General features: G+C 38.3%; 1 protein-coding gene across 5 annotated transcripts in view; it reads left to right on the forward strand.

Annotated features, from left to right (window-relative positions):
- The window catches only part of LOC126248280 (protein lap1), a 160,183-nt gene that overhangs the window by 123,819 nt on the left and 11,288 nt on the right, over positions 1-25,076 (forward strand). For all 5 annotated transcript variants that reach the window (XM_049949126.1, XM_049949124.1, XM_049949130.1 and 2 more), the window contains 4 exons: positions 1,194-1,578; positions 3,912-5,050; positions 15,641-15,721; positions 19,307-19,526. In XM_049949126.1, the coding sequence (XP_049805083.1) occupies positions 1,194-1,578; positions 3,912-5,050; positions 15,641-15,721; positions 19,307-19,486 (1,785 nt within the window). In that variant the 3' untranslated portion in view covers positions 19,487-19,526. The remainder of the gene's footprint in view (positions 1-1,193; positions 1,579-3,911; positions 5,051-15,640; positions 15,722-19,306; positions 19,527-25,076) is intronic.

A 25,076-nucleotide genomic window follows, 5' to 3' on the forward strand; every position in this document is an offset into this window, starting at 1 on the left:
GTCAATAGTCAGTCTCGCATCACTCAAGACAAAAGATTCAAATGTAAGTTACATTCAGGAAGATTTCATTGTCTCTCTAGCTACCATAATAAGTTATAAGACTTCTTCCGGTATCCAACTATGTCGATGGTCACCTTTACAATATTCAAATTGTCGTGTGCCATCAGTGGCTGTCATTGATATATTATTCTACAATCCTCCTTTATTGCTTATAGTTATCACAAAACTTCTTCCACAGTTCCATAAACACTCCTCCGTTTTCAGTTAAACTAATATTCCCTCAACTATCGAAACTTATTCCGACCATTACCTTCAGCCACATGTAACCTACTGATGTCTCTCCAACATCTCCCATGAATGTGCAGTCTAATAGGGGATTCCCTGATTGTTGGCATGGAACTGACCTGTCTGAAACCTTCTAGAAGGCCAACAATGTACTAGTCTCCAGAAGATGATGGCTTTTCTCACTTATTAGTAAGGGTATCGATAATGGTACACTTACAGTCTCCATGCAGTTGTTAACAGCAGTGATTCAGTAAATTGTTTGAAAAGTGGGGTTATAACTGCTTTCGTGACTCACATGGTTTTGCAAAAGTATAGCAGAATTTCTGTGCATCATGCTGTATGTTGTTTCATCTTGCTGTTGTGTAAATTGTCCTTACCAGATGTTGTGTTACAACCTGTAAGCAATGAGCACACTAGCTCCTTTATGGCTGAAATTCTCAGCGCAGTGTTTATCTTCCTTGTGGTGTGTCCTTTTTATTCATTACAGGATTCCCTGTAGTAATTTGAGGCATTGATCTATGCGGTTGTGTACACTATGACAATAGTCTTGCTTTTAATTTATTTGAATAAATCTGAATATCATTCAGTTTATAATAGTGTCAGTTGCAGTTTACAGTACAACCCTTTATTAACTGCATAATAAGCATCTTGCCTACTGTATACTGTTTTATTCTGTGAACTATATATGATGACTTGTGTTCCACAGCCCTGTAACCTTTAGCATATATGATCTCACAGGACCTTGAAAAGTACATAAATAAATAGGAAAAATAACACTTTCCTAATTTAAACAGAGATTTGGAAAAGTCACAGTTTTATTACTGTAACAAATTTAAAAGAAGGAATTTCTTGACCATAAATTGTAATTATTAGCAGTCAGTTCATTAAAAACAGCATTATTATTTCAGGATTCTATGGGGAATGGTAGGGAAAATGAAAATCTTGATATTTCTGAAAACAGAGTTGAAGTCACTCAAGATTTCAAGCAAGGCTTAGTTGTCAACAGAAATAAAATTGATGATTTGGATGCAGCTAGTCCAGTTGTAGCTGTAGGAAGAGGACCTGTTATCCGTGAAGCAAAGTATGTGAAAAAATCCACAAATTCTTCTGCAGCAGAAGAAATTTCCATGAGCAGTGTAGTCTCCTGCTCACCTTGTGAGCAGGGCCAACCTCAACCTCCTCCATATTACATTGCTGCAGCATATTCAAAACAAGCTGCATATTTTAGACAACAAGAAAATATGCAGATGCAGAATAAGCAGAAAGCCCAAGCACCTCCTGAGGATTATCAAGGTAAGCTTAAATGTAAATTGGCAAGGTACTTGACTTAAAGCCACTACTAAACTATCCAAGCTGCAGCTCTTTGAGCAGCTGATAGTAAACTACAAAGTAATACTTCTGGGAGATCTGCCTGAAAAGTCATTTTCAGCTCTGCTAGTTCCTACATCTCCTGGTGGCCCATATTAGCAAATCCCTCTTTCTTTCTTTAAAATTAATATTTATGTGTTATATTAAACCTTTCTGTACTTACATTTTTCAAATAAAAGTTTTAAAGTTACATCTATACACAGTATACTATTTTGAGAATGGGGTGTGGCATCAGGATAATCATTTTTTGGCCTTATTTGCAAATTATGACTGAAACATATACCTGTATATTTAATATACTTTTTCAAAAAGTAGTGTGAAATATTGGAGAGGTTGGTGGGAAAGTAAAAAGTTTGTTTCATACAACAGTGGGCCACTTGAACTGAGTGTATTGGCAACCAAATGAACACAGAATGGAATGTGATTATCTGTATGATAATTAATCACTACTCATCAAATAGAAGATTTGCTGAGCAGCACAGAAGTGCATAGAAAATAACAAGTAAATGCTAAGCTGTCTGATTTTATTATCCTTTCCTACAGACATCTATTGTTCAGTGCCTCTTATTTCTGATGAGTGTATTATTACCAACACTTGTTTATACAAAATGTAAAGAAATGCCACATATATTATATTATTTCCTTGCACATACGTACTTAAAAGTATCTTGTGCAAACAGAAATGTGTTAAAATTTTACACAAGTAAGTATCATACCACTGCATATGTGAGGTGTTATCCAAAAGTTCAACAAATGTATTAGTTAAAATTATTACATCATATTCAGATCTTATTCTGCACTATCACCTTCAATTTAATCCCTTTGGGAGTGAATACATCAATCCTAAGATTTCTGCCATGTCTGAAATGCATCTTGGAAGTCATTGTTAGGATGTGATCTGTGATTCTGCTTGAATCTCCTGCACTGTATCAAATCAGTCAATACCCATTCTACTTGATTTTCGTCTTGGAGAAGAGGAAGAAGTCACCCAAAGCTAGGTCTGTTGAATGATGTGTGTGAGAAACAAGCACCATTAATTTTTTGTCAAAAATTCATGATTACTGTAGACTATACACCATTGTGTTGTTGTGGAATACCCAGTCATTCACATGCCATTTCTGTAGATATAATCTTAATGCTTCCACAGTTGAATAAAATGAGTGTTAAGCTGTTATTTTAGGTGCATTTATTAAGTCACCGCTGGTTTCTTGCTGTCCCAACATCTTCAGGTGACAAATGTGATAGTAGTGTATAACAGAAGTGAAAATAAGGGATTAATGCAAAAAGTAAGGGGCTTACTTTTTCCCTCTCTTTGTGACCTACCAAGACATTTTTAACTAATTAGTCACTGCTGCACTAAGTAGATTGCAAAATGAGCAACACAAAATAATGACTATAAGCCTATAATTCATACTCTTTGCCCAACTTTTTCTAATGTTGAAGACAGCCTGTGTTGCCACCATGTGCAGTATTAAAATCCTTCTTGCAGAAAGACTGTGTTTTATGATGATTATTCTTTACATGTGCAATCCATGAGTATTGCTCCTAATTAGGGTGATACACACAAATAACTTTTTTATTTTCTTCCTCAGTGAATTTTCTTCTCCACTATGCTCACCAGCATCATCCAGCTTAACTTTTTACAAACTATTTCAATGCCTAAGTGCTGCACATTGTCCTCTCAGAGCTCAACTACAACAATTGAAGGATAGTGAAAGAGGAATTCCTCATCATGTATCAGGCTGATATAACACTGAATAGAAGCCATATTTGTTAGCCTAAATTAATTGATATTGGGGTGGCGGGGGGGGGGGGGGGGGGGGGAGCAAAGGAAAGGAAATGGCAAAGAGCATCAAAGGAATCATCATATAATCTGTCTAATTTAAAAGAATGAATGGCGGGAATTCTGAAAATACAGGACATGTCTTGAAAAATAGGGGACCCAGGACTTTCATCCATATTAGGTGAAAATGAGGGATTTCCTGCAACATACGGAATAGTTGACAACCCTAGTTGGAATACAACAAGTGTAATGTTTCACTTCATTTACAGTGCTTGGTATAAACATAACAAGCAGTATGCATTTTGTATAAAACATTCAGCGCAGTAGTATGCTGCTGCTCGCTGCCCCCCCCCCCCTTTTCCCCTTTTTTTCCATACAGTTATACACATAGTCAAAAAGCTGTGGCCTTGACCTACTTTTAAGTATTTGTTGAAATGGTAATGTAACTTGTTTGAAGTTATTTTGTAATTTTCAGGAATGTTACCTCCTACACCTGTGCAGAACTCAAATTTCCAAGATGAGGAGAAGAACCGTAATTCATTTCTACTCGTCACAGATAAGGAAGATATTGCTCCTGATAAAAATTTTAGCGGCCATTTGAATGACGAATCTGGTTTGATACATACTAAATTGAGTGCATTGGAAGGTGATGTCACTAATCTTGGTGGGTCTTATGATAATTGTAAAGAACGACATGAGAAATTTACTGAAGAGTTGCCCAGTTTGTCTCCATTCATCAGCGTAAAGACAGAAGATAGCAGTAAAATGGGCAATTTCATATCTGGAAGCATGTTGAATCCGGAACCACTGAATGAAACAGTGGACTCAAATGCAACTGGTTTCCCTGCTGACACAGATAAGAATTGCGTTAATCAGAATACAGCATTTTCACATACAGACTCACTAGAATCAGATGCTGAGAAGGATATAATGGAACCAATGGCTTTTACTCAAGAAAAAGCACATATAACAGAAAACGTGATCGTTCCGACACCACAGCGACCAAATTCGAGACTGTCTAATACCCCTACGTGTGAATCAAGCCTTTGCAACCCTTCTGTTAATTCGGCAACTTTATTGCAGAATATAACACGTGGTTCTACAAATACGGCAACAGTAAAGTCTACAAAGATTCCTTCTCTAAGGTCGCCAGTAAAGCAAGAATGCAATGCAGTGACCAGGGCTGATAAGTCACCTCGTACTTTGGGTCCTCCAGTGACTTCAGGTATTCCCCTGCCAGGATTTTATTCAAATATTGGCTCGAAGAGGAGCTCGTACAGCTCGCAATCATCAGGAAGCAGGCCCAGTTCTGTAGCTCCCGCAAATGTTGTGCCAGATACTTCTCTTGCAGAATCTGTGTTGAATTATGCAAATCTTCCACCTGTTAAGTTAGCCTCCAGTGCAGTGGGAAATGGCTTCATAAAAAAAGATGAAGATGTATCTGATAACAGATCTCCTGTACCAATGAAGGCCACCCGGACTTCTCAGACTGACCATAATCGTAAACACAGTCGTATTCCTGTTGGAATGGGATCTAGTGCACAAAAAGCACCTGAAGTTACAGCAAAACCAAGTAAAGTTTGGATGTTTGGTCTTCACAAAAATGCTACAGTGGTAAGTAACTTTTGTAAATGGAATGTATTCTTCCTCTGTATTTTTAATTAAAGGAACATTTGCATTTAATTGCATTGTAATCTTTATACTCTTAGGAGAAGTGTAGTGTTTGCTTCCATTACATTGTGGCAGTTGCTTCATTTACTTTTGCACCCAATGAATTCTCTAAAAATTTTATTCTAATTATTAGTTGTAAGCATACTCATTTTGAAACTTTCTCATAATATAAACTGTATGAAATACTGCCATTTCAACTAAGCCCTTTACCCTTTGCCATGAATGCTCACGAGTGACAATGCTATGCTATGCAGGCATGAGCAGTGGTCTGACAAAGCCTGAATGTGCCAATGCCCCTCTCCCACTTTCCAAACTCTGCATAGACCATCGTGGATATCTTAGGCCTGTTTCACACTGGGACACTGGTGACGGTCGCCAGTGAAGGTCACCGGTGACTGTGGTGAACACTCTCGGATCATTAGTATTCGACACCGCAGGTATTGCCAACTGATTAGTTAGTGAAATGGACTCTTACAGGGGTAGCAACTAAATTTCAATAGCCTTTTATGGTCCGAAAAATAAAGTATTAAATTTGAAAAAGAACATACAACTTACCAATTTTGTTGTTCTTATCCATGCCCTTCTCATTGAAATCATGCACAAACTTCTTTATAATTTCTTGCCACGTATTCATTTTCATCACTTCATTACTACAGCCATAGCTTTTGACATCCCAAATCCCGAGTTAATCAAATCAAAACTCATGGTTACGGTATGTACAGTATAATGAACAGTGAATATTTCGTGTCACTGTCTCAGAAATGACTGTCTGTCAGTTGGCAAATTTGCAGCGCTGTGTCTGTGATCAGTGTTCCAGTGTGAACACTCCAATTCAAACTAATGCAGGTCTGGCGGTGACTGCTGTAAACACAGTGACCTTGTCCATCACAGTGGCTCGGTGAGGCAGTGTAGTGTCCCAGTGTGAACGCTCCAGTTCAAACAAAAGTATCTCTGTTGGTGACCGTTTCTGGTGACTGTCACCAGTGTCCCAGTGTGAAATGAGCCTTACTTGGCTTGTAGCCCTGGGAGAAAGGCATCAGTCACTCAGTAAGAGCATTGCTTGCAAGGGATCTGTGTTGAGTCGTGGCTGCTACAGAGCTTCCGTAAGTGAAAGATTCATTCTGGAAATATGGGCATTTTTAGTGAAATCTTGTTAATGAACATTTATGCATGTCCTTGTTATGCCTCTGTGACTGGAATTGCTTGAAGAATATCATGGCCTTTAGCTTCCCTCGTCCTTATGAAACTAATGAGGTTGCTATTAAGGAGATATCAAAATGAGACAGATAAGAAATAAAATTAATGATCTGCAAATCTTGTGCAACAGAATTGTTCATAAAAGCAGATTGTGTTGGACCAGACTGTGTGAGCATTGTGTTGCCTCTATTTGCTAAATATGCCTGTTACAAATCTTTCTCTGGAAGTACTTTTATACCACTGCTAAAGATTGTTGCTCAAAGAACAATACAATAGTCACATATTTTACCAGCCTTTAACCTTATATGATGAGAAATGATAAATAAACCAGGTTGATGGGTCACTGCAATTAACTTTTAATTCTTCAATTTAGCTCCTTTTTATATGGGTTAATGTAATGTTGTTGTAAGCACTTGTGTTGATTGGATCATTTAGAAAGTTTGCAGTAAACTGCCAGTAACTTTCAATTCTTCAAAGAATATTCAGTTAACATAATTCTTGAAAAAACCATGGAAAAACTAAAATCATATGATTTTTCTGCTCGTAAAATTCCATTTAGACACTCTCTGATGGTGAATCATACAATTGTCGATACTTTAGTTATTGTTTTGTCAATAATGTGTAGTAGTAATGTCAGATTTAAACTGCAGAAGCAAATCACAAAACAGAATTGGCTTTACATCCCTGAGAGCAGTCTGGTTACATCACAAATTTTAAGTCACAGCTCTGGTCAACAGTTGATGATAGCATGCAGCACACTACAGTAATGACTTTGGTGGGGTGTAATTCCTTCAAGTACACCATAGCAGACATCTTGTTCCACCCTTCTCATAGCTGAACTAGTGGTGATTCTTACGTTATGCCAATTGTTTGTATAATAGTAAATCTTAGCCAAAGGGCTGAGGGTGTTTAAATGATGTATTCATCTGATCTTCTAGGCCTTCATAGATGTGAATTCTTCAAATTTATAAATGTTCAAAACAATGTATGGCACTTCCTATACACGGAGTGTCTGCCCTGTGTGTATTATAATGCTTCAGTATACTGTTGTTAGACATCATTAGTAATGCTTAAGACTGAGAGAAGCATTTTCTTACCAGGCGTTGGAGTAGGAACAACTGATATGAGGCTGAGAGACAGATTAAAAATATGATTGAACCTTTAGTGTTTTAAATATTTTTTTCAGGGCAAATGAAAATTAATGGAAAGGGAAGTGGTGGGGGAAAGGAGCAATCACAATAAACCGTGGAGAAGGAGAATTACAAAGTACATGGAAGGAATTTCAAGTAACAGTGACCAAGGGCCAAAATTCAGATACCTGAGTATTAATAATGTGTAGCCAGAAATCAATAGATTGAACACAATACTAAATTTAAAATACATCACAAAGTACAGTTGATAAAGAAAGGTGGGAGAGTGAAGTCAGAGGGTGTAAGTAAATAATAAAAACAAAATGTCAGAAAGGCAGGCAGATTGTGAAAACACACACACACACACACACACACACACACACACACACACACACCTTGACAATAAAAGAGGACTTCACTCTTATGGTGATGTAATCATTTTTTTACAACTTGAACACTAGTTTACAAGTGCTCAAGTTAAAATTGAATATGTGTGAAACACTGCCAGGAAAATGATCACAAAACTCACTCCATTGTGATCTTGTATTGGAAAAAGAGAAGACTATCCATGAATAACTTCACATATGTGGTAAGATCACCACGTGTAGCCAATGGAAGGGCAAAGCTCAATATACTATTTAGTATGACATAAGATCAAATTTTCAGCAGTGTAAATGTCATAATGTGGATTATGGGAGTAAAGAAGGTCATTTTTTTTTCTTTAAAGCAACTACTGAATCATTGAACCAAGTCTTTGACATAAAATTTGCCCAAAACTAAAATCAACAAATGGCTCTGAGCACTATGCGACTTAACTTCTGAGGTCATTAGTCGCCTAGAACTTAGAACTAATTAAACCTAACTAACCTAAGGACATCACACACATCCATGCCCGAGGCAGGATTCGAACCTGCGACCGTAGCGGTCACGCAGTTCCAGACTGAAGCACCTTTAACCGCATGGCTACACCGGCCGGCTAAAATCAACAGGTTGAATTGTTGCACAAAATGCTGTATGCTGCAAGGCTGACATGACCTTGTGGATCAAGCAACATACTGATTTTAGAACAGTAATTTGGCTAAATTAAAAATAACACAAACAAATAGAATAATTTTCTTGAGAGAGAGAGAGAGGGGGGGGGGGGGGGGGGAGGAACCAAAACTGAAATAGTCATAGTGTTCTACTCAGCAGTTCCCTACTGCATCTATTGTAAAGAAAATGATATAATAATGTATGTTATATAGAAAGGTGTGCAGAATGATTATTGGAGGAACACTAGTTTACAAGTGCTCAAGTTAAAATTGAATATGTGTGAAACACTGCTAGGAAAATGATCACAAAACTCACTCCATTGTGAGAAAGATATGTATGGGGTGGGGGGATCAAACAGACTCTTTAGTGGTCAGATGACAGTTTTTGGACATAGTAAACTCTAGACTTTATACTTCATAAGTACTGCAGCGAGTTACAACTGTTATCCAGCGTGCATTGACAATTGTATGAGGGTGTGTTGAAAAGTAATTCTTCCAAATTTTTTTATGTTTCCGGAAACTCTTAGAGCTTTTTAAGTAAAATTGTTATTAACATTGTACATTGTTATTCTTCATGTCTACATAGTCATTTCTCAACATAATCACCCTGGCAAAGAACACAGTTCTCTGAAGAGACCAGTTTGTTGATACCATCACTGTAGCATGTTTGACTTTGTTGACGAAGCTACAACCTCACCTCTGCTTGCACCACTTCTTCACTATCAAAGTGAAGTCCTCAAAGGTGTTCTTTAAGTTTCTGAAGCAGATGCAGATTGGATGGGGCCAAATTGGGACTGTATGGAGGATGATCAACGACAGTGAACCCAAAGCACTTGATTGTTGCAGATGTCACAGCACTCTCGTGTGGTCTGGCATTGTCATCCTGAAAGAGAGGGTGCGCCATGTGTGGACGAACCTTTCGAATTCGTTACAAACTCAATTACAGCACACTGTTTTTCATGCAGTGACACCATTACTTTACACACCGCCATGTTACATGTTACAATTCAGAACCCTTTAGCAGCAGAGGCTTGCAGTTTGCGGAAGTGAAGCAGGAAAGTCGTGTGAGTAATGTGGGTAACATGTAATACCTCAGCTGATATTGAGAACAGAATAAAATTTTGGAAGCAACCCTTTTCAGCACACCTTCATAGTTTTAAATTCCAAAATATCAGAGGAAAAGCACAGTTTTTCAATTTCGGTGTTCACTGAATGCAAAGAATAGTGCAAGGTTGTGAACAGTTGTGTATTGAAGTGTCCCATAACTAACTGCAAGAATTTTGACAGTTCTGTCTCTTGTCTTCTGTGATAAGTAATAATAATAATAATAATAATAATAATAAAGGCATATGAATTAGTTGTGAACTATTGAAACATGGTGGTTGGTGGATGTCAGCAGCATATTGTCTCTATCCTTTAAAACAGTAGTACAATTTTCAGTAACCAGTGTTGTTGTATAGAATCAATCTCCTTGTAATAGTGAGGTGAGCCAGACATGGATTGAGTGGACGCAGTAGATTAACAACTGGGTGCCAGTAAACCTGACAGCCTGATTATGGTTTCCAGACAGTTTCCCACACTTGTTTAGGCAAATGCTGAGCTGATCCCCAAATTCTGCCTCGGATACTACAACACGCAAACAGTTGTTATACAATAACAAAGAGAACAAAATTTCATGGGAAGTATTGACGTCAGCTGTGATTAGGTGTGGAGATAATTCAATAACGTAATTGAAAGTTTGTGCCGGACAGGGACTCAGCCTGGATTTCTTGCTTTATGCTAACGGTTGCCTTAACCGCTTCAGCTACCCATGCACACTTAACAGCTGACCCACATTCTCAACTTATCGCACACTAAAAAGTAGTGCATTAGTGTGCACTACTAATTCTTTTACACCACATTCCCGTAGTCATTAATGGACATACATATCAGTATTCCAATTTAAAATAAAGTTTTTGGAACTTCAGTTACATGCTGTATGCTGCAATGTGTAGGCTAAACAGAAGCAAATAGTAGATCCCTTTTTAATATAAGAAAGATAATGCATTTGTAAAAAAAACTCCGGAAATAAAATTGGCATACACTTGTTTACATAAAAACGTTTTTACAAAAATGAAATTTGAAAATCCAATCTCTAGCTACTGGATCTGGCACATAGCTAGAACTGTGAACAATTGTGACTTGTCACCAATACCGCAGCACAGAGCAGTTCTTCGTATGATGGAGATCTTAGCATGTGTGATAGGCCTGTTTGGGAACTGTGTGTCTGCAACAAAAATTAGTGGGATCTATTTACATTTCTTATAATGTGGTAGGTTTGAAAATAAAATTAAACTTCGATATGAGTTGGGTGGAGGGATCAGTTCTGTTTTAAAATGACTGTTATTCATTCACGTCATTGGTAATTCAGTGTACTTTTTCATTCCTTAGTGCCATCATCATTGTGTGGAAAAGAAGCAAATTTCCTGGCACTTATCTGAAGAAAGCCAACTGTATTTTATGTCAATAACTGTACTGGGTCAGAAGAGCGTCCACAACAGATTTAGAAGGGGGGAGGGGAAGGAAAAAAGTGCTACCAAAACATCAGCCTACCTATGATAGTTTATTTTCATGAATGCTACTGCGTACCAGAGGTTTGTTGACTGCCACTTCAAAATGTTCAAATGTGTGTGAATTCCTAAGGGACCAAACTGCCGAGGTCATTGGTTCCTAGACTTACACACTATTTAACTAACTTATGCTAAGAACACACTCCTTTTTCCTGAAGGATTTTTCTTTCTTTGTCAGTTACCTTAGTGACAAATGGTGACTTCACAGAGTGAGGAGGTGGTTCCTGGTGTTTCGAAGACCTTATCCATGGAAATGCTATAAAAGTCGTTGGCCCTCATTGTTTCCATTGAGAAATGATGATCGCTTGTTGTTGTCATCACAGATGCAGAAAATTCAAGCAGAAAAACTACAGTACTTGGTTCCACAACACAACTCCCAAGGGAATGGTCCAATAAGACACGTCAAAACCTACCCTGAATTTTTTTTACACAGAAAGAAGACAATGAAATAAATGCTGTGCCAAAATTTTAGCTGTTAAGAGCCACTGCAAGTATTTTGTAAAAAATGTTGAAGTTACACATTTTTGCCCCACGAAGAACAGCTTATAACAGTGGTTTGTACAGCCCTGCACACCTAGCGTGCGACTCGGCAAGTCACTCATGCAGCGACCCGTAGTGGAATTACCCGGAGTTCACAGACACCAATTGTAAGCACCTAAAGCGTGGTTTAGAATGGAGTGAACGGAAGCAAACTCGTGCGAATGAGCATTTGCAGAAAATTCACTACCATTCGCTTTTATATGGGTAGTCATTTATACTAGAGGGAACAGAAGAGAACACGAGGTAGCGAACATTGCTTGTGAAAGCTGTGTTGTTAGTTTTTAGTTTTTGGAGCTAATATTCGGCACACAGGATATAACTCTATCTTGTTAGAGCCACAATGCGAAGCTTCACTATTCAGTGAGGATTATTTTGCATGGCAAGTGCACTGTTCTTGACAGAGTAGGCAAAATGGCACAGGGAAAGAAGAATTTACATGTCAATTTGTGTGGATGCGTGACGTGCATGGAGATCTTGCACTTTACACGGAATTGCATCTCCATCTCTCGTTAGCACTGGTCCAAAATTTTCCTTGTGTGTTGGCTGCCATTTTTCCCTGGCTTCTCATTACCATTGAGGGAAAACTTATAATGAGAACAATAATTACCGACATTGAGCATCATATCAAGAGGTGACACAGCTACCATTTCCACTACACGTGTAAGGTCTAATGGTCGTATTCTTTTCTGTTTTCTTTTTTCTAAAACAAAAACATCCCAGTGGCAAAGTGCACACTTCGTGATCCAGAGTGTGGGATGAAATCCCGTTCAGACCACAACTTTTTCACTATAATTTTTAACCGAGCATTCACTTCTCACAGATGTTGGAATGGCCACGAAAGACATGTGATTCAGATTCCACAATAAACCTTAGGTCTCCATTTTGAGATTAGGTAACTTGGGAAGGTTAGGGACATATAAGTAGCTGCAGTGGTTTCCAGTTGAAAGACCTGAAAGAGACCTACTGGGTACACCAGACAGAATTCTCTTTTGCTCATGCTTATTAGCTTGTTTGCTTTGGTGAAAACCTGGCTTAAACTATACAAACTTTTTTTTTTTTTTAATAACGTCTATTGACAGTTAAATTCTTGCTCGTGTAATTCTGATAAAAGTGGCTAGTAGAGAAAATAAAATAATGGCAGTGTTTGATGTCGCAGACTACTTCCATCAGGGAAGACTTTTAATCTGTTGAAATGAAATGTGTCTTGCAGTACTACATTTTATAACAATTCCTGTAGGCTATTCCTTATAACAATGTTTGAATGTTGCACATTTGACTATCAGCACAACAGTTCTTTGTTTATTCCCTGTAATCGTCACAAAAAATGCAAAGTGTCTATTAAATGACAAAAGTAAACATTTTTGTTGCACCAGGCACACTGGACGCAGGGAAAATTGATGCAGTCAGATATGTCATAGTAACCACCAGTTTTATGTAGACAGAACTGGGATGGAGTCAGAAATGGTCCTGGGCATTGTTCTGCATATTGTGCTGCATACCAGGCATACTTGATCAAATTTGTAAAGTGTGGCGAAAACAACTGGTAATGCACAAATGATTGGAGCTTAAGAATACTGTTCTGCTGACAAACTTGATATGAGTAAGAGGTATCAGAAATTATATTGTCTGATAATTTCCTGAAAAATGCTTTCCATTGTCAAAAAAATTCTTTATCGAGAGGATGACTCATGCTGTTAGTTCCAGGTGGGATCCACATTACCTCTAAAAATTTTTCATCGTCCTCCACAAAAACAGAGGCATTATTTCCAGACAATGAATCCAACAAAAGCAATGAATTAGTTTCTGCATGGTAGGAATACCTTTCGAACAAAATGTTTAAATTATTCTTTCCCATTTTTCCTGATTTTCATATGATGATTGCAAGACTTTTGCAATTAAACAGTCCATTTTTTTATTTTTGATTCTAATTTGCCTTGTGGTTCTTGAAGGCAGATATACAGCTGCGGAAACAGTAAACCACTCATGCTTATCACTGGCATTATCGTATATGAAAGTGTCATTGCATTCATTATTGGGGCAACTGACTGCATTTTTCCTTCACCCTGAAATGATAAAGTGTGGTGTGCACACAGTTCTTTCATGAAACATGACTGATCAGCGTTACAAACAGTAGTTGCGGGGATAACAGCAAGTTTCGTCCTTATGTCGGCTATGAATTTCTCTATAGCATTGTCTATCATTGGCAGCTGCTCTACACATTTACATGATGTAAACTTGGTAATTTTGTTACTTCCTGTTCTGTACGATTTCTTGAACCTGTGTGGCCAGGTTGACGAAGCCTGGAAATTAGCAATATTCATGTCAGATGCAATTTGGAGGGCCCAGTCGCATAGAGCACCATCGGTAATGGTGCATAGCCTCTCACGAGCAGTTCTAAATGAAGTTTTTCATTCAGATGGATTTGGGTTTCTGATTGGCGCATATTTCTTACTTCATGTAATTCATTCTTCCACTTGTACAGTTCACGCTCTGACTTTACAAAACGAAAACACCTTTGTGCATGTGTAACTTCAAGCGTTTTTTTTCCTCCTTCGTGTAACCAATATTTCACCGCTTTTTCTTTGTCACTGATGAAAGCTGTTACAGGTTGTTTTTTTTTGGGGGGGGGGGGTATTCTTCTTCAGAACTGTTACTGGCACAGTTGATGTCTGAACCACAATCCATGGAATCATCACAGTTATTTTCTATTTCTTCTAACGTATCGACAATTTCAAATGACATGTCGATATCGTTTGAATGAATGCCAAGGAAATCAGCTACCAAATGATGCAGAAGTAGTTGATTTCGGTTGGAAATCATATTCTTAATATTTCGTCTTCACTAAATTGAGTATGTTAATTGGATTCCATATTACTGTGAAACTAGAAGAGAAAAAGGTATTGTTATCGGGCATGTCTTACAAAAGCATAATAAATATTTGTTCAGCTTTACCTGCATTGTCAGTAGTTACCAATACTGCAAAATGCAGCTGAGAATTTGTAATAGATGTTACTTGAGTGGCCAATTCAAGAGAATGGTTACTGTGTACTGTTGTGTCAGAGAAACTATCAACGAACAGTAACCTGAAACGGCCTTTACAAATTATGATCGAGTTGTGTTGTGTTTCCTGTTTACAAATGTACTGCTGACCTCGGCTGTGTGTATGCCTAAGCTTGCCTTTAAAAAAAAAAAAAATTACTTGCAGTGCCTCTTAGCAGCTAAAATTTTGTTTTCTTCATGTATAAAAAATTTCAGGGTAGGTTTCAACATGTCTTATTGGACCATTCCCTTTTCAGAAGAAAGGAGTATGTGAATGAAACTAATAGAACAGTAAAAGAATACATTAAAGAGCATGAATACCACACATGTCTGGCACTAGTTGTGACATCTGCAGTAGTGAAACACCAGGAAGACTATGGATAGGGCATATATTTTAATAACATGAAGAGTGCTAGCCAAAAAAATGTAATATTTGCAGAAAGAAGTCCAAAAAGCAGTTAATACTGCTTTGAATGTGTGTAATTTAAATAGAGTTGATGGCTGTATGCTTCTGGTTTCTTGGGTTGCACCATCAAGAAAGTAACTACACAGATATGGGGCACGAGGAATATAAACAACTATTAGGAAGCCACAGCAGCACAACACAAGTAATGTTTCGTGAACATGCTCCATCTTTTCCACTACCAGCTATCAGTATCTAGCCAATAATAATTACCCACTTAATTGAGCCTGTGGCAACTTAGCGAATAACTCCACTTCTTTGGAAAAGCATGAGAAAACATCATTTCATTAATGAATCCACCACTGGTTTAGACTGTGTTCAGTCTCCCAGGGATGTTAGAAGACTATTAGCAAAAAACCAGCAGAGGGATCAGAACACTGATTTTCAAGAAGTTGCAGAGCAGTTTTCCCCACAGTGAACAAACAAAAGAACCAATTGCCACATCTATCTCATTTTGTCATATAGCAGTGCTGTGCTTGCGTTAGCAGTATCTTTTCAAGGTTTATATAGTTTTTTCTTTTCAGTTCCCTGTAACAATTACCAAGAGTCCTGGGCTTGGATTCAGTATAATGGGTGGTGTGAAACGAGCAGATAGGCATGATAATGTAAGTACCTTTTCTTCTCGCCATATATTTTATGACAAAATGAAAGTGATCAACCTTGTAACAATCTTAAGTCCTGAAAAGTGTTCATTTCTGTGTAGTTTTTTTGTTTTTGATAACTACAAACTCTTCATGAAGGAGAAAAAAAAAATACTGACTAAACCTTTTACATGAACAGACCAGCTTTTTCTCATACTTGGAGAAGTTTGTTACCCACCCTTAAAGATGATTTATAAGAATAGTATTGCATTTGCCTGAAATTCGTTTTATTGTGGAATTATCCTGTTACTTCTAAACCAGTTATGTCCCATGAATGCTCACAAACAGTGGAAGGAGTAAAGGTAACAACTTTTCATGTACTTGAAGTGTTGAGTGAGACAGGCACACCACTGTGTGATAACTTCTGTCTTGATTATGGGCTTATCTGTGACTCAACACATCAGCTATATGAGGTTTCACTACCAAACAAAGGAGGATTTTTATTTTCCTGGTCTAATTTTACCATCAAAATGTGACCCTTCTGAAGTGCATTTCGCTTTTAAATTAAATTTGTTTTAAAATATTCTGCTGTTCTGGTTTCAATTTTTGGTTTAACTGACAACATTGCAAAGGTTTTCTACAAAGAAAATATGTCTAAAATTCAAGAAGATCCTTGTATCAGTTTAATGCGTTTTCCAAGAATTTAAATTACATAGCATGAAGTGGTTTGACATTGAAATGTTTCAAGTCAGTTTACTTTCATCATACATCACATAATCAACAAAAAATTTCACCAGAATCTGAAATGTTAATGTTTTAACTTATGTGACCCATTTGCAGACTGGATAAATATTGAAAAACAGTGAGCTACAATATAAAAGATAGTCTTATAATTTTAACTCAGCGAGAACAAGTATGGATGTGGTATGACTAAAATAGTTCAGACACTCAAAATTAATCCTGTTATGATCATTGCAGTGTGGCATTTTGCTGCACAAAGCTCACTATTATTTGTCTCACATGAAGCAGACTCTACTTATTATGTCCTTGTGTGATCCAGCGGACATACCAATACATACTCTGGTCGACGTTGCCGGAGGTGGCAGTCATATATGTGTGAAGTCTGTTTGCTTGTGTGTGTGTGTGTGTGTGTGTGTGTGTGTGTGTGTGTGTGTGTGTGTGTGTGATTGTGATGAAGGCTGTGGCCAAAAGCTAATGTGTAAGTGTCCTTTAGCTGTGCCTGTCTGCAACTTAACATTTCATCTTTACAGGAAGTAGCAATCTATCTTTTTTTTACATTGTTAATACTTATTTAAAGGCTTTCAGTGACATAAGCTGCATTTGGGAATTGATTTGTAGGTAGTGTTGAAAATGTGCTTTGAGAATTACCTTCCTTCAGTAAACTACAAAATGTTTGTCTTAAAACAGTTATTCTTACCAATTCCTGAATGTTACTCTCTTGCAAGAAATTTTGGATTGTATTTCTCAGTGTAACACTGCATAAAAGACCGAATATAGTGCAGGGTTTAATTTTTCTCTGGGACTTAACATGAAAAGTTGGTGATGCAAGAGGTTTACTTCATCTGTCGTGTATGTCGAGGTCACCGTACAAAAGGGTTGACAGCAGAGTATTTATACTTGGTTTTGGAAGGGATCCACTTCTAAGAAAGCTACAATCATGGTCTACCATTGTAATGTGAATCTGTTTTTCTCATCCCTGGTGTGATGCTTTAAATGCCAATGCTTTGAGAATGTGTTTTCCAATTGTACATACAATCCAGATTGTGGAGAATGGTTGGTCACTTCATGAAAACTCATCTGTGTCAATTGCGGAGACAGTTGCTGTACCTCACACTTGAAAGAACTTAAAAGACAGAAACTTGAGGTCTCCAATTGTATCTCATATTTTGAAGTGCTGAAAAATTATGACGACCCTGTCCCAGTGGAATCATATTTTTTGCTCCTACAGCAGTACCTGAACACTTACTCCCTCCATTCCCTCTACGTTAGATTCTGGTAGTTTAACAAGTTAATTAGCCCATGGGGAAGATGGAAGGTGATGGTTCCTGTTCTGGTAGCATCATCTTTGGCGACCTCAATTCACCCATCTGGTCAGAGAAACAGCATCTCTTCCAGTGAAAGAACTCCCAGAAAATCTAGACCAGCAACTCTAAAACAGCCAGCAGTTAAAGAAACTGTGGACTACAGGTCTCAGGGCTTCCCACTCCTCTTCAGTTCCTACTGTCATAGTGGATAAGCCCTTGCAAGAGTCCCAGCCATCTAAAATAGTTAACAAAGGAAAGTAATCTTGGGAGAAAGCTACTCTGGTGAGGCTAGAGATCCGAAACACTTTGTGTCAGTGATCACTTCCTTGTGATCCTGTCACTTTCTTGTCAGGGTGTGACAGACCAGTTGCTTCTCTGAAGAGGCCAACTGGCAGTTGTGTGCCTCCAGTGTCCCCTTCATACCCTTTCCATTGGACTTTATTGACGAGGTTGTTGGAGGTGTCTGCACCACCATTGCCTACACTGATGGAAGTGCTACTCCCCTTTGTATAAGTCCCTCCACCAGCAGCTGGTACCATGCTGGCCCAAAGACATTGCAACAGCTGTTCAGGCCCATTTCAAGAGATATCCTTTGCAGACCACTGTCATCACTTTTAAGCAGCTCCATGCAAGGGTTCACTATCTAATTAACCCAGTAAGAAGGAATGCTGGGAGCTCTACATCTCCTCCTAAGGAAGGTATGCCTCTTTATTCCAGGTATGAGTCAAGCTCTGTAGTGTACTGGCCAAAGATCGACAACTATTCTGGATCTCTACCTTCATGATGGTATTTCTACTAGTGCTTTGGTTCTTCCTGAACACCTCACAACCCATGTTGCGATGGTTCCTAGATCCTCTTCTCACCCAGCTACCTTTCAAACACACAAAAGACAAGTTGAAGACGCCCTCCTATCCTTAACATCCCTCAGTTCATTCAATTCATAATCATATGATCCAGTACCTAAATGCAAGTCTCACAGATTACATCTACTTAGGGTCTTCGGTCGTACTTGGCTAGCAGGTGTTTTGCAATGGGGAGAGAATGTCATCATCTCAGTCCTTAAACCAGGCAAAAACTCAAACATCATTGACAGCTACTGGCCAATTAATCAACCAATGTGGTTTGGGAACAGCTTCAAAAGATGGCAGTTTGATGAGTATGCTGGGTTCTTGAATTACGGTGCCTTTTGTTCCCCTATCAGTGTAGTTTCTGGGAGAGACAATCCACAGCCATCTGGTTAGATTGGGAACAGCATCCCAATAGGCTTTCACTCACCTTACTTCACTGTTGTCACTTATACTGTTGTTCATTACGCTTTTAGCCTTATTTCTCATCTCTGACATCAATACTACTAGCAGTTCCTAAATTTTACCACTCGAACATATTATTCTAGGTGATTGCCGATCACGAAAATCTTTAACATAGAAAATGACATTTTAAGCGAAAGAGTTAAGTGAGATATTCTGCATGTAATTGACTACTCCTGTTACTATTATTTTTTATTATAGAGTAATATATCAATATTTGAATTTCTTGTGATAAATTTGGATATTTTTGTTCATAGGGAATTTACATAACGAAAGTTAATCCAGATGGTCCAGCAAGTGGCTTATTGTTCCCAGAAGACAAAATTTTAGAAGTGGACGGGATTGATTTTACAAAACTAGAGCATGATGATGCAGTAAGGATTCTAAAGCAAACTGGAAACATAGTAAACATGATGGTGTCAAGACAACAGCCATAGTTTTGCTGTCAAGTTTTCAATGCAGCTTCATATTACATGTGTAAGTTTTTTTTCTTTTTCATTTCTTACCTTACATATACAGGGTGTTACAAAAAGGTACGGCCAAACTTTCAGGAAACATTCCTCACACACAAAGAAAGAAAATATGTTATGTGGACATGTGTCCGGAAACGCTTACTTTCCATGTTAGAACTCATTTTATTACTTCTCTTCAAATCACATTAATCATGGAATGGAAACACACAGCAACAGAACGTACCAGTGCGACTTCAAACACTTTGTTACAGGAAATGTTCAAAATGTCCTCCGTTAGCGAGGATACATGCATCCACCCTCCGTCGCATGGAATCCCTGATGCGCTGATGCAGCCCTGGAGAATGGCGTATTGTATCACAGCCGTCCGCAATACGAGCACGAAGAGTCTCTACATTTGGTACCGGGGTTGCATAGACAAGAGCTTTCAAATGCCCCCATAAATGAAAGTCAAGAGGGTTGAGGTCAGGAGAGCGTGGAGGCCATGGAATTGGTCCGCCTCTACCAATCCATCGGTCACTGAATCTGTTGTTGAGAAGCGTACGAACATATCGACTGAAATATGCAGGAGCTCCATCGTGAATGAACCACATGTTGTGTCGTACTTGTAAAGGCACACTTCGACTGAAATGTGCAGGAGCTCCATCGTGCATGAACCACATGTTGTGTCGTACTTGTAAAGGCACATTTTCTAGCAGCACAGGTAGAGTATCCCGTATGAAATCATAATAACGTGCTCCATTGAGTGTAGGTGGAAGAACATGGGGCCCAATCGAGACATCACCAACAATGCCTGCCCAAACGTTCACAGAAAATCTGTGTTGATGACGTGATTGCACAATTGCGTGCGGATTCTCTTCAGCCCACACATGGTGATTGTGAAAATTTACAATCAGATCACGTTGGAATGAAGCCTCATCCGTAAAGAGAACATTTGCACTGAAATGAGGATTGACACATTGTTGGATGAACCATTTGCAGAAGTGTACCCGTGGAGGCCAATCAGCTGCTGATAGTGCCTGCACACACTGTACATGGTACGGAAACAACTGGTTCTCCCGTAGCACTCTCCATACAGTGACGTGGTCAATGTTACCTTGTACAGCAGCAACTTCTCTGACGCTGACATTAGGGTTATCGTCAACTGCACGAAGAATTGCCTCGTCCATTGCAGGTGTCCTCGTCGTTCTAGGTCTTCTCCAATCTCGAGACATAGGCTGGAATGTTCCGTGCTCCCTAAGACGCCGATCAATTGCTTCGAACGTCTTCCTGTCGGGACACCTTCGTTCTGGAAATCTGTCTCGATACAAATGTACCGCGCCACAGCTATCGCTCCGTGCTAATCCATATATCAAATGGGCATCTGCCAACTGCGCATTTGTAAACATTGCACTGACTGCAAAACGACGTTCATGATGAACACTAACATGTGCTTGATGCTAGTACTGTAGAGCAATGAGTCGCATGTCAACACAAGCACCGAAGTCGACATTACCTTCCTTCCATTGGGCCAACTGGCGGTGAATCGAGGAAGTACAGTACATACTGATGAAACTAAAATGAGCTCTAACATGGAAATTAAGCGTTTCTGGACACATGTCCACATAACATCTTTTCTTTATTTGTTTGTGGGGAATGTTTCCTGAAAGTTTGGCCGTACCTTTTTGTAACACCCTGTATAGTGTTTCTTGTGCAAACCTGATGAGAGAAGATTCCTTGGTGCATATAAATTGGGAGAGTGTCCAAAGTAGCTTTTGAGGGAACACTGCACCCCAAAAAGGTCACAACGTGAAATTTATTATTCAGTAATAAATTAAAACCATTTCCTACAAAGTAACAAAAGTTGATATATAGGCAAATATTCTTTAGATATCTTACTCATCTCAAAGCATTGTGTGGTGAACAGAGTTTCACTCACTGAAAATTGTAAACCTGAACCAAAAGCAAGTTCATATTACTTATAAGATCGTGGTCATGAGTGAAAGTCGTAGTAGAGGTGTAGGACAATAATAACAATGGCTGTAAAATAGTTTGTTGGTCTTAAATAATAGTCACAAGGTGTTTCTGGACCCATTTATTATTCATTACGTGTTTTGGGCACTGTTCATCTTCAAATCACCTGGTGACAAAGTAACAGGAAAAAAAAAAAAAAATATATATATATATATATATATATATATATATATATATATATATATATATATATATATTACAATCTTGCAAGATTACGTTAGTGTTTTAAAAGAGGACATATGCTACAACATAATTGAACACATAGACATTTAAAACAAAATACCTACTTTTTAATACAGAATCAGTGTAGAACTTTGGCAAGAATGTCAATTAATGCTGAAAGAAACAAAAAGTCTACCATTCCACACAGCAAATAAGTCTATGACCTAACATGTGTACTACTTGTAGCCGAGTAATGGGGCTGGCAGATAGTCCCACATAAGAGCTTGTTGTCACTAGATGGTGTAAGTGCCCTGTATGGCTGATACCTAATTACAAGTTGCCCTGTATGGCTGATACCTAATTACAAGTTGTAATTTCAATACCTATTGCAATATTTATACAGATTTTTCCTACAGTATAAGTAAAAATTAATACTAATGTTAGACAGAAACAAATTTAAGAAACATACAGGGTTTTATCCCCCATGAGAGAGGTTATTGATGCTGAATGGCGAAAGTGCTGTGGTGCTGCCATATGTGGCCAGCACATAATTACAAGTGGTAATTTCAGTACATAATACAGTATTTAGTTTAAAATGTATGCAGATAGTTTCTTATATTATAAGTAAGAATTAATACCAACATGAGGCAAAGCCAAGTTTGAAATATGTACAATTTTTTGCAGTGAAGATATTTTTGGTTGAAGGCATACAAGAGAAAGAGGAACAAAACTAGAAGCCTGTGTCAAGAGGCAGAAGTTGACAAACAACCCATAAAATATACAGAAGAACATAACCGAATGCAATCAAATATGGAAATGTAGATTTTTGTTCATATTTTTACCTTCTATTTGTTCATAAACAACTCATCAAAAATTCTAAAGAACCATTGTGTGCTGCTGTAACAAAAAAGTGGATCACTAGAGATCCTCAAAGAGACTGAAATATACACTGACTGCCGTTCAACCCCAAATCTGATAATTAATGAACAGAATGAGATTTTCGCTCTGCAGCGGAGTGTGTGCTGATATGAAAATTCCTGGCAGATTAAAACTGTGTGCCGGACCGAGACTCGAACCAGCAGGAGAGCTTCTGCAAAGTTTGGAAGGCAGGAGACGAGGTACTGGCAGAAGTAAAGCTGCGAGGTCGGGCCGTGAGTTGTGCTTGGGTAGCTCAGTTGGTAGAGCTCTTGCCCGTGAAAGGCAAAGGTCGCGAGTTCGAGTCTCGGTCCGGCACACAGTTTTAATCTGCCAGGAAGTTTCAATTAATGAACAGATCACCAGCAGCAGTCAGTGGTTCCTTAGCACTTCTGAACAAATACAGGGCAAAAATGCGAACAAAAAATTGCATTTCCATTCTTCATTGTGTTAGGTTGTATTCTCCTGTATATTTTATGGTTTATTTATCACCTTTGGCCTCTTGGCACAGGCTCTTAGTTATCTGTTTTTGTGTTTGCTACAAAAAATATCTTTATTGCAAAACCCTGTATATATATTTCAAACTTTTCTTTTTCTCATGTTGGCATTAATTTTTATTTATAATGTAAGAAAAAATCTGTTTACATTTTATGTCAAATGTTGTAATATGTATTGAAATTACCACTTCTAATTACATGCCAGCCATATATGGAAGCACTACAGCCATTTGGCATCAACAAGCTGAAGCGCTCTTGTGTGGGACTATCTGCCAGCCATACTACTAACAAGGGAACCTCCCCATCGCACCCCCCTCAGATTTAGTTATAAGTTGGCACAGTGGATAGGCCTTGAAAAACTGAACACAGATCAATCGAGAAAACAGGAAGAAGTTGTGTAGAACTATGAAACAAATAAGCAAAATATACAAACTGAGTAGTCCATGTGCAAGATAGGTAACATCAAGGACAATCTGAGTTCATGAGCGCCGTGGTCTCATGGTTAGCGTGAGCAGCTGCAGAACGGAAGGTCCTTGGTTCAAATCTTCCCTCGAGTGAAAATTTTAATTTTTTATTTTCAGACAATTATGTGACGCACATGCCGTCACCAGTGTCGTATAGAATATATCAGACGTGTTTTCCTGTGGAGGAATCGGTTGACTTATGACCTTGCTATCAAATGTTATCGGTTCCCATTGGAGAGGCACGTCCTTTCGTCTACTAATCGCACGGTTTTGCGGTGCGGTCGCAAAACACAGACACTAAACTTATTACAGTGAACAGAGACGTCAGTGAACGAACGGACAGATCATAACTTTGCGAAAAAAAAAGAAGTAAATTTTTCACTCGAGGGAAGACTTGAACCTAGGACCTCTCGTTCCGCAGCTGCTCACGCTAACCACGGGACCACGGCGCTCCTGAGCCTACGCTCTCCATGAAGTTGCTTATCATGCGCATGGACTACTCAGTTTGTATATTTTGCTTATTTTTTTCATATTTCCACACAACTTCTTCCTATTTTCTTGATTGATCTGTGTTCAGTTTTTCAAGGCCTATCCACTTTGCCAACTTATAACTAAATCTGAGGGGGGTGCAATGGGGAGGTTCCCTTGTAAGCACACATGTTAGGTCAAAGTTATTTGCTGTGTGGACTAGTAAACTTTGTTTCTTTCGATGTTCATTAGGAGTCTTATTAATGTTTATATTCGTTCTGTACTAAATGGTGTGTCTTTCATTTTAAATGTCTTTGATGTTCAATTATGTTTAAGTATATGTCCTCTTTAAGACACTTGTGTAATCTTGCAAGACTGTAAAAAAAAAAAAAAATCTGTTACCAATTTGTCACTAGGTCATTTGAAGATGAATAATAAGTGGGTCCAGAAGCATCCTGTGAGTATTATTTTGTGACCAACCAGCTAGTTTAAAGCCACTTTCATCATTGTGACTTATAAGAGCTAATCCCCGTTATTAATGCATAAGTCACATTTTTATGCGCAAATAGGTTGTGCATATTGTAGCTTACACAGTTGACAGTTCTTCAGTAGGTGTATCGTGGGCCAGAGCTATGTAACTGGCCATCTGTTGTAAGGCCTTGACATGCTAAAAAGTTCTCAAATTGATGTTTACTGGAGACTTGTGCATTCACTGCAGTTTGTAGTCATTTGTGTGAAAAAATGTACTGTACATGCAAGTTGCCTTGATGTTGGCTGTTCGTGTTTACAATAGATTCCATACTTTCATGTTCTCATGCAGTATCCTACTCGAGTAGTTATCCCATCATCATTAACTTTGCCAGTGTGTGTTGAAATTTTTCCAACAATGATGTTAAAAGTTGCCAAGTTCTTGCCCTCTTTCTTCTGGATAAGATGTAGCTGAATACTTTTTATATCACTTGTGACCAGCTTAACATCATAGATTTCAGATGTGGACATTGTCTGTTTTTGTCTAAAAATTTACTGTATACATGTTAA

Source organism: Schistocerca nitens, chromosome 3 (assembly GCF_023898315.1).
Source record: "Schistocerca nitens isolate TAMUIC-IGC-003100 chromosome 3, iqSchNite1.1, whole genome shotgun sequence".
Lineage (NCBI taxonomy): Eukaryota > Metazoa > Arthropoda > Insecta > Orthoptera > Acrididae > Schistocerca > Schistocerca nitens.